Source organism: Spea bombifrons, chromosome 8, assembly GCF_027358695.1.
Source record: "Spea bombifrons isolate aSpeBom1 chromosome 8, aSpeBom1.2.pri, whole genome shotgun sequence".
Lineage (NCBI taxonomy): Eukaryota > Metazoa > Chordata > Amphibia > Anura > Pelobatidae > Spea > Spea bombifrons.
Window position 1 is genome coordinate 8,265,805 of NC_071094.1, and position 10,489 is coordinate 8,276,293.

The following is a 10,489-nucleotide window of genomic DNA, read 5'->3' on the forward strand; positions in this document are numbered from 1 at the left end:
CGAGTAAATAACCTGAGCCTATATGGCCTAATTTATGCCAAAAATAACTTTTAGCGGGGAAGAGATTTGGAAGTGACATCTATGGTGTGAACATTCTTAGGATGATGTCTGCATATAAGAGGCTCACTGGATCATAATCATTCATATTACGCTTGCTCTAGTAGGTGAATAAAAAATGCCCATGTTGCGGAACACAGTCACTTCCTTACAGAGGTCAAGCAGGGAGCACCAGCAACCTGTAAGCGGTGTCATATTGACAGATCCTGCGCTATTCATTCACTGATCCTCTTGAATGGATTATCTTCTTCTTCTGGAAAGAAGTACATATAGGCCAGGAAACTAATAAGAAGCAGCAGGAGGAAGAGCTGCAGCCAGAGCGGGATGAAGCGCTTCGCGGGAGCCTCTTCATTGACTTTTTCACGGATTGGCCTCCGAGGTTCAACTCCTTGCGAAGAGTAACGCACCTGGGATACTTGCTGGTAAGAATTCTCCTTGCTGTAACTCCTGAAAAAGTTACCAACATGAACTGAGAGGATGGCGGCAACAATATGTGGATTATATATAAAAAGTCATTCCGGCGCAACTGCAGTAGTCCCCCATATAACGTCCCGCTGACTGCTCAGTTTTTACCATTTAGCACCAAGGTTATTCTTCATACGCAATAATCTACAATATTTCATGTGAGTTCGGGTCGAGAAGGTAACATTTTGAAATGTATAAAGAATATAGCAGTAAAAAAACTTGCACTGAAACATTTAAAATTATTCGTAAATTACATTTTACTTATTCAAGTCTGCAGGACTTTTACCGGGTTGCAAACCTTCATTCCATTAGTTACAGCTATACACGCAATTCAACTTTCTGATCTTTGTTAAGATCATTTGTGAAATAAACTTACTTGCTTGGGAGGCTCTCCAGATGGCTCTGTAAAACATAAGGCATTTAAATAAAAATAAATTAGTGACAGAAAGAAGGTGGAAATGCTATATTTTGTCTTCTGTTTTAAAGTGCAAACCCTATATCTGCTAATAAAAAAAAAAAAAACAATCTATATTCCTATTCAAGGTATATATATATATATATATATTTCTGTTAGTCCTCTAATATGAGACTAGAGAAGAAAAAAAAAGACTTCCAAGAGCAGGTAATATTATTCCAGCACCACTCATCCAGGCTGCTGGCTCTCCAACTTGCTTGCTAAGGAAGGGCTTACGAGTGAAGCTCCATCTCTCCAGCTGCTCAGATTTAAAGATTTTGGGCCATTACCAAAAAATGTTTGTTTTCCCCTAACATTTTTTTACTTGCTATTCTATAAATAGCTGCAGGTGGTGTTCAAAAGTAGAACTGTGTGTAAATGAGGATAGTATAATACCTCTGCTATATTATAACAATGACGAAACAAAACCTGCTCATTGTGAATTAGAATCCTAAAGCGGTAGTTACTTACTCTCTGATATGCTTGCGGATATCCAACAGTCCGGGTGATGGTTTCTTCCTGGTAGATGTCTTCAAATTTAGGAAAAACAAACACATGTGAAACTTAGCGGCACACAAAGGGTTACCCAAAAATGAACATTTATTGATTTACATTGTGGTTGGCAGAGAAGGTAAGGTAGCATTAAGAGAGTGTGAGCGAGAGTGACCGAGAAGGAGTGCGAGACAAAGGGCCCAGGGATTTCCAATAAAGAATCATGAGCTTCTTGCTTTGTTTTCGTCTGCTTCATGGGGGTTTATCCTCGTTGTTGTGGCTTTGCATGAATTGCCAAGTTTGCCAAAATTCTGTAAATTTGCAATTTGGATGAATTTAAATGCATAAGTCTAACACCTAGTATGCTGGATGCATAGCAGTACGGTTTATTTCTTTCTACTACCTGTCCCTGTATCAGAATGCCCCTAATGCATGTGGACAGCTGGGGGCGCTGGTCCTCAAGAGACAGACAACAGTCCCAGAACGGTAACAAGAACCATGATTCAGCGGCACTTAGAGTGTAGGACACTTGATTAGACATCATGACCCCTTGCTAAGGTTATGTATTTATTGAGAACATCCATATACATTGGGTATAATGGGTTAATGAAAGGGTTAATTAAATAAATCCAGAGCATTTGTTGAGCTTGTGGAAGGGAATGGAGGTCTACTGTGTATAGTTTAGTAATACACGAGAAATACATAGAACTCATTCCAGAAATTACGTATTTACCAGCAATCCATGGGAAGACACTTTTTAAAAAAAAGAAATTATACTTAATTTCTTACCATTGTCATCTTCATAGTCCGTGTTTCTGAACTGTGGCCTACTGTCATAGGAGCCTTATAAAACAGGAACGGTAAAGTTATTATGGAGAAGGGTGCAGTATGCGTTTCAAGATGCTACAAAAGAAGTGGGATCCACAAATTTATGTTAACTTACCAAACGAGGGCGGAAATCTACCCTTTTTGCGTTCATATTCGTAAACTTTCTTTTCATATAGTTTTCTGGTTGTACCTAAAGGGAAGAAAAATATAGCAATTATTTTTTTTATTATTATTTGGTGATGCAGGAGAGAGCTAGAACAAAAAATAAACACCATATACTCCTATACTTGTCAAAGAAATCCTAAATATTATCATATATTCGTGACTTTAATAATAAACACTTAGTATAGTCACTTCTTGTGTTATTTAAAGCTTATCTTTTCTACAAAGACACTTCCATGGAGCTTTCCAGTAAATAGGCGCCACCAGAAAGAAACAATGTTATGCTTTAAATGACAGTTATGCTTGATGAAATATTATGAAATGCAAGAGTATATAAACTGCTCGATAATCCAATACTTGGAATGGTTTAAAACTTACGCTAAACCTTTTCTTTCAGTAAAATGCACCCTGGAGCCCATTATCCATAGACCCTGGGGCTTATGAGCATGCAGAAATAAACGCATGGATTTGTATTTAAGCACCAAATCATGGGTGACCTCCACTCAGAGATATATTATTATCTTTTACTTATATAGCGCCAACAATTTAGGCAGTGATATAGATATATATATATATATATATATATATATATATATATATATATATATATATATATATATCCAAGGGTTTGACAAATCTAGAATGGACAGACCAAGGCAAACTGATACATTAGGTGTAGGAGCTAACAATCTAAGCTGTCATGGGCTGCTGCTTATGTAGGGTACTTAAGTATCAGTCGTCCTTCCTAACGCCAATGAAAACTGATGGATGCAGGTAGCGGTATTTAAATAAAGCAAATTGCGCTGGTGTTCAATAGAACCTGATTTCAATATGCCTTACGGTAAATATTTGATTGGTTTGGGATTGGCATGTCCCTTTAAAGTTTCTCTAACATGTTAAAAAAGTTATTTAAGTAAGCAAGTTATTTTTAGAATGACCTTAACATTTTGGGAAAGAAGGTTGTAGTTTAGAAGTTCCAAGCTGCTTTCTCCAAGCAACTAACTGTATACTTGCAAACCGCGATCCAGTCATCGACCGACACTCCATCTTAACCAGACTCCCTATTACTACTATGGGGTAAACTACTATGGGATAATTGCTTTTGCCACTTTCTATCTCAGCTGACCGGGAATGGCAACTGTCTACAGCTAATGGCGAAAATGCAGAGTATCTTATTTACCACATTGCAACAAATTACAAATGTTTTTGTTACATAAAAAAATAACTGTATATATAATATAACAACTGAAATTAATGCCCCAGCGTTGCAGTGGATCCCAGGTTCCTAAGAGTAAATTGAATGTTGTTCCTTTGAACGAAGTGTTCTACTAAATAAATTTAGCTGATCCAAAACCCACAAACGTAGTAATTCACACCCAAGCTGGTGTCCGGCTCAATATTCTATATGTTCCATATATTTGGACAAATACTACATTTCCTGTAATTGTCAAAAGACACCGCGAAAAAACCCCACAAAACTCACCCACAACAGGGCCGTGTGGGATGTTGTACTTCCGTAAAACCTCAATAAGCTCTCCGTCCGACATGCGCTTGTATTCATCCATGTTTAAGGGTCTCTGAAAAAATATATACAGATCATTTATATTCCTCAATACTTCCGTACAAAACAACTATAAAATTGACATACATGGATATGAAAGACAAAAGCGTATCATGGGTGATGCTGGATATGATGTCATCAATGACAGCATATAGTGCAGACAGAGCCCTAATGTGAATAAACCCCAGCAGTCTGGATGGTGTCTGTACCAATGATGTCAAATTTGACTATAAAGCAGTAAGTTTAGAATTCTAACATTGGGGGTTTGGAGTAATCAGTTGTAGAATTCCATCGGTTGCTATGGTAATGGAACCACTTTTATACTTTTCCACCAGAATTGCACATTATACACCGGCCCCCGCTGCATCTGCACCAATTTCCAATCCACACAGAAACACGAAGGATTTTCATCTATGTAAATGTATAGATCTGAATGTTTTTTGCAGTTTGCTGTTAGTTTCTGTAATATATTCTGTATTTTGTGCACCTTTTGCAATGCTCTGTCAGACAAGAGGAAGCAGCTGCCGGGAGAGCACGTGGTTTTTAGGGAAAGGTTATTGACAGATGGGTTTGTTTAACACAAATTATAACACGTTGGCTCCATGGGCTCCTCAAGTGACATTTCACCGCCCCAGAAAGCCCAGCTGAAGAACAAAAGACTGCAGCTGCCAATCAGCGGCAAGAAAGTCCACCCACCGAGATCAATGGAAGCGCTTTCTGTTTGTGGGGGTCTGAACAGATCCCCACCCGCAGCGTTCTCCAAGCCAGCGTCGGAGCCCACCGGTGGTGAATATATGGTGTGCGTGGCATTTAGCTGGGAATTGGGGCAAATGCATATGGGGGGGTACTGCGGTACGTCTCATGCATTACATGTAAGGGATATCATATACATGTAAGGGAACCTCTCGGTCATCATACTCATTAAAGTGCATATGCTGGCTGGAGTGTCCCTTTAACTCTGCCGTTTAGTGGGACGCCATCATGCTTGATGAGCTGATATGAGCTGATGAGGAATGTGCCTCCGGCTTTACTGAAGCTTTTTATGTGACTTGAAGACTTTAGTAATTAATTACGACGTTAAAAAAAACAAAAACGTATCACTATATAGTTTACAAATACATCATCTGTTTATACACATATAACATTCACTAGAACATGAAGGGGTTTAAGTTCTAAAGAGCGAAGGCTACGTGTTAAAGGAGGACATCCGAGGCCAAAAGTGTATTAAAACGTGTTCTTTTCGGTCATATTTACCTTTGGCGCTCAATAGGCCTAAGCCAGCCTCACCCCCACTGCTGGACTGTGCAAACCCTTCCCAGAAATACCTCCATAATCATGTATAATTGCCCATTATCCATAATTTTCCAGGGAATGCTTAATGTCACGCTAAAGCAAGCACTGATAGGTATATGTTGTATAAGCAGAAAAAAGAGTTCTTGTAAGTTTCTGATTACATGGTATGCAAGAAAACCCTCAAAAATTAATAAAGTGACAGAAATGTTGTGTTTTTTTATTAGTTCACTAGATTAATGAATTAGAGACTTTTTCTCGTTTAAAGCAATAGGCTACACCTTAACTGGAAAATGAGCAAAGATTACTAATATATATATATATATATATATATATATATATATATATATATATATATATATATATATATATATATATAACCCTTATATCATTTACTATGAAATGAAGCCCTACAAAGCGTACACATCGTCCATCACTCACAGAATGGGCGGGAAACTACGGAGAGACCCACCGGCCGCGGCCCCTCCCACTCTCAAAAACTCAAGGCGAGCGCGAGGCCAGCGCTTCCCAGTCTCCTAGCCAATGAAAGGCCGGCCCAAAAGCGCGGGAATCCGCGACGGTCCCCGTCGGTACCTATTGAAAGAGCGGACGTGGCCCGCTAGCGTCTCTCACCTGAGGACCGGCCTCGTGCCTTCACAAACAAAAGTGTGTGCGCGGCGGCTCTCCGGTGGCTCCCGAGGGTGTGGATAGGAAAGGCTTGTCACGCGGGTTCGTCTGGGCGGGCAGTGGGTGGGATCGACCCGGGTGAAAACTGCCCACTCCCTGTACGAGCTGAAGCGAATTCCCTTTGCGTGACGCAGGATTTTATTGAGTGGAAGGCGCTCGTGTGTGGAAGCTGGAAGCCCGTGGGCTTTCCGTAGACGCATTCAGGGTGACAGTAAAAGGCTTCTTGCTCCCATTGGTTTATTTGACTGACAGCCTTATTTGAAATGAATGTAATTATGAAGTATAATTCTGGTCGGGTTATGAGGCACCAGAACCCCGGTTTCCCGCCTTTTATGTGGCCGTTGGGTGTCACCCGCTACAATCATGTTGTATGTGATTATTGGGCTCTTGTGTCAGTGACGAAAAACATGACTGATTATTAAATTCCGACATAAATATTTCTAAAATCTTCTAAGAGGACATATTGTTGGAAAACTCAAACAAATAAGCCCCAATCTTAATGGCAGGCTCGCCCCTGTTTAGGGAAGCAGTCCCCTTTTCATGCCCTGACGTCCCCCTTATACAGCTGGTGGCAATATTTGCTTTCCTAGCCCTCAATAATTTGTATATAAACATAAAATGTGTTTCTTTCACTAGTTACATCAATGCCTGCCAATAGGTTACAAAACTATATGTTCGTCTTAAGACAATAGCGCTTCTTTTTGCACATTTTAACCTGGATGAGCTGAAAAAAATGCAGAAGATGCACTAATCTAATTCTTGATCGGTTTGCAGTGTATTTATTTTATTTAAATAGTTGTAAAAAGTAATAAAATGTTTATATCTCAACTTAAAATCAAATAAAGTAGTTTTTTTTTATTCTGGTGAAGGCCAGCATTTTTAAATACTCATTTTTAAACACCTTAAAGCCATGAGTTTTGATCAACCCCCACAAATTATATGAGGGACGTTCGAAACGTTCCCACCAAAATGGCCGCTCTGCGGTGATTTCCTCCCCAATCCTCCAATCGGAAGAGAGGATGTCACCACAAGCACCGTCGTTTTGCCCTCACTGAGGGAGTGTGCGTGAATGTGGACCCATGGATTTTGTATGAAAATTCTCAGCTTTTTTTTGTCCTGGTCTGGCCTCGTCTTCGGGGCTTCGTAACAATCACAGAATTTACCAAAATTCCGTTTGCAATTCATAAGAATCCGAAAGTCTAATATATATATATCTATATCTAGTAGTAGGGCTAAAGGTTTTTGAGGTCCTTTTGTACTGTTCAGTGCAGTAAGCATTGAGATCACTTTTTTCCTACCCCATCTTTTGGAAGAGGGGAAACTACCCCCCCCCCCCCGCTGACTATACTGATCACACTGTGCGATATGTGTGATCAGCCAGAAGGGGAGCAATCAGCCATCCCAACAGGGTCTTTCTAGTCTTGAGTATCTCTTGTCCCCCAGTGGCCTTCTGGTGGGTGTCAGCACTGACACCTATCGGAAGGGAATGCCCGATCATGTGATCAGGCATTTCTTATACAACGGTATACTAGCACTGGCGCCGAGCACCACACTATCAGCAAGCCGCCATTGCTGGCTTCTGCAGACATGGAAGAGTCTAGGCTGTCAATAGATGGGGAGGTGTAAGAAGGTACATGTACATCCTGAGGAGCGTCTTGGTTCAGCTTTTAAGGACGTACAGGTGCATCCTAAGGGGTGTGAATTGTATTTAGAGGTGTAGTGTCATTAATATAGAAAATATATGCATTTGGTATGTCCTGTCATAAAAATGAAAAAAACGATACTGCAATTTTATATGAAATCATTATGTTATGCAGCATTCAGCTCAATCAAAATTTAACAGCAATGTTGACCATTATCAGGTATTCACTAAAAGTGGGTCAAAATCATGGTAACAGTAATTTGGGCTGACAAAATGCACAAGTCCCAAGTTTCACCTTGCGAGTGTCAGTCGAGTTAAACCTTTTTTTCAACAAAAAAATATATAAATTTCTTTAAAGTGAGCACAAATGGCCACTTAGAATGAACCAGAAGACCTACCAGAGCTGCAGGTGCTGAAGATCTGTGATTCCGTAAACCCGTAATTCAACATAAACTGTTAGTAACAGCTGGAGAAGAAATGTCTATTACCTGAAATATGTTCGGACACAGGTGCTTTATAAATGTTAACAATAATCACCCTGTACAAAGCGGAATGTAGAGTTCTATAGCCGATCTTGAATAAGTGACCCAACTGATGAAACCTCAGGAGTAACAAGACATAGGATTAATAGATTTTCAGTGAAAATCACTCTATAATGTTTATTGCTAAAGCTTTGTGCAAAGCTCATTTGCTTACGTGCTATGAAGTGTAAAATAATATCCTACTAATATTTTACACTGTGACAGAAAGAAAATTAAAACATTTCTTTTTTTTTCTCCACAGATCCATCTGCAAACGCATTGACAGGCCAGGCTTCAAGTTGGGTCTCATCAGCAACAAACAGGTCTGCTTCATTTCATTGAGAAGACGATTGTTTATACCTTATTTACCTATTTTTTTTGTGTACTTTATAAAATCATTATTATAGGTGCATTAAAAACAGTCTGTATACAATGTTTTAATTTTTCAACCCTAAACTTCACTATACTTTACCCTCCAGATTAATGGCAGACTCTTACTGAGACACCATTAACAAAGGCCTGGTATTAGAAGTAAGGTGAAGGCATTTTAAGCTCTTGGTGACATTGGCTCTCATTTGATAGCCCTGTATTTACCTTAACAGTCCAGTAGATGACAGTCTGGTTCCACAAGGATTACAGAGAAAAGGACATGAACTATGCTTGTCCTGCCTAAATTCATTACATATGTTTAGGAAATTGTACTGGATCCTGGGAAGATCATTATAATGAACCCCTGAAGGACCGGAGCTGTGTAGGATGATTGCTTTCTAAACTCATTTAACCCCATGTCGTGTCAGGCACGTCAATTGTCATTAAGGGGTTAAAAGCTGTCTAAATGCATCAAGATCATTTGTCTTTTTTTTTTATATATTTTTATTATATATATATATATATATATATATACACTGCCCCTACAGTGTACACAGAACTTCTTACAGTTCATACATTCCAAGTGTCCGACAAAACCAATACATTTGGTAAAGAAGGATGGGGTTTCTATCTTACAATCTAGAAATGACCAGGACAGATCTTTGTTATATACTATATGTTCTGCATTATTTATCAGAGATGGGTTACCTGCAAACACTTGGGGCCCATTGTGACTTTATTTCATTTTACCCATTTCTCTGCTATGTCAGCTAGCATACACTAGTGCAGTAATCACTGATTAAAGGGTAGGCGGAAGTTCCATTGTGTTTTTTATGTATGCTTTGTATTGGTATTAGTCAAGAATTCAACAAAAAGTAGATTCTCCAAACTGGAAAAATACCTAAAGCTAGTGACTATATCCATGGGCAAGACATATCCAAATAGAATTTAGGAGCCAGTTGTTTTTTTAAGTTGGTAATAGGTAATGTGGGGGGGGGGCAGGGGCTGCCCTAGGTATTTAAATGTATCACAACTGTCCTGTGTGAAATCACACAGATGGGGATAGATTTAAGTTCCTTATAAGTGACTACAGCATGGAAACAGTTTGTTTCATTTATAGCTCTAGTCTACTTTTTATACAAGGTCTCCATTTTTATTGCAGTGGGAAAATGTTTAATAAATAGCACATCTAAAAAACGCACAAAGGTATGTAATAAACAAAGATGAGATATTTTTCCTCAAGAGAGTGAGAGAAAAAACTCAGCAGTATAGGAAGGGGAACGTTTATTCAATCTGTTCTCCCAAAAAAGGAGATGAATGCCATAAGACATCCGTTCTGGAATCTATCATTGCAAAATATGCACCGTGAAAGCATGTGTTAGTAATATATGCTTGATTTAATGTGTCGAAATCATATAGCTAAAGCTATGAATTTCCTAGAAATACATGGTTTAAGTTATCCATAAATCCTCAGCAAGTAGCAGATACTCATTTCTGGACCAGATCCTACTTAGGTCCGGCAGATACTTCACCACCTTATCTGGCCTAGAAGGTCAGGCCTAAGGTAGCAGCCCACATAAAGCAAATGTTATTATTACTTTACTGTGAGACCTTTGGACACATTGAATAACTTTCCAACGGATGGGGCTAAATTAAGAACACCGCGGGAGTTGAAGCATACACTGGTTAAGTCATGAGAAAAGATTGGTTACCACACCATTGATTACCTCTACCGGGTGTCATAAATATCTGTTGACCCATTCACCCTTTTGTTGCAACGCTTACAAACACATAATGCTGTTCTGATATTGTTGGCATCTATACATTGTTGAGGATAGCTTTGTTATCACACTACTTTTTTATTTTCATTGATGTCAATCATTTATGTCAATCTATCAAGTCTGTAGTACTTTCAGGAGGTTGACAGACTTGAAAGATCATCATAAAAACTAAATGCTAGC

The 10,489-nt window shown here is 39.1% G+C and overlaps 1 protein-coding gene across 2 annotated transcripts; it reads right to left on the minus strand.

The window, feature by feature from the left end:
- Positions 1-287: 287 nt before the first annotated feature.
- Positions 288-6,060, minus strand: EMD (emerin). 2 transcript variants are annotated; one of them, XM_053472980.1, is made up of 6 exons: positions 5,943-6,060; positions 3,942-4,035; positions 2,412-2,486; positions 2,258-2,311; positions 1,448-1,506; positions 288-504 (listed from the first exon to the last, which is right to left on the minus strand). In XM_053472980.1, exons 2-6 carry the CDS (start codon positions 4,021-4,023, stop codon positions 439-441), a joined length of 336 nt encoding a protein of 111 aa, XP_053328955.1. In that variant the 5' UTR covers positions 4,024-4,035; positions 5,943-6,060; the 3' UTR covers positions 288-438. The 2 variants fall into 2 exon arrangements, with proteins under 2 accessions (XP_053328955.1, XP_053328956.1); XM_053472981.1 differs by lacking the exon at positions 5,943-6,060 and adding an exon at positions 5,274-5,410.
- Positions 6,061-10,489: the final 4,429 nt, after the last annotated feature.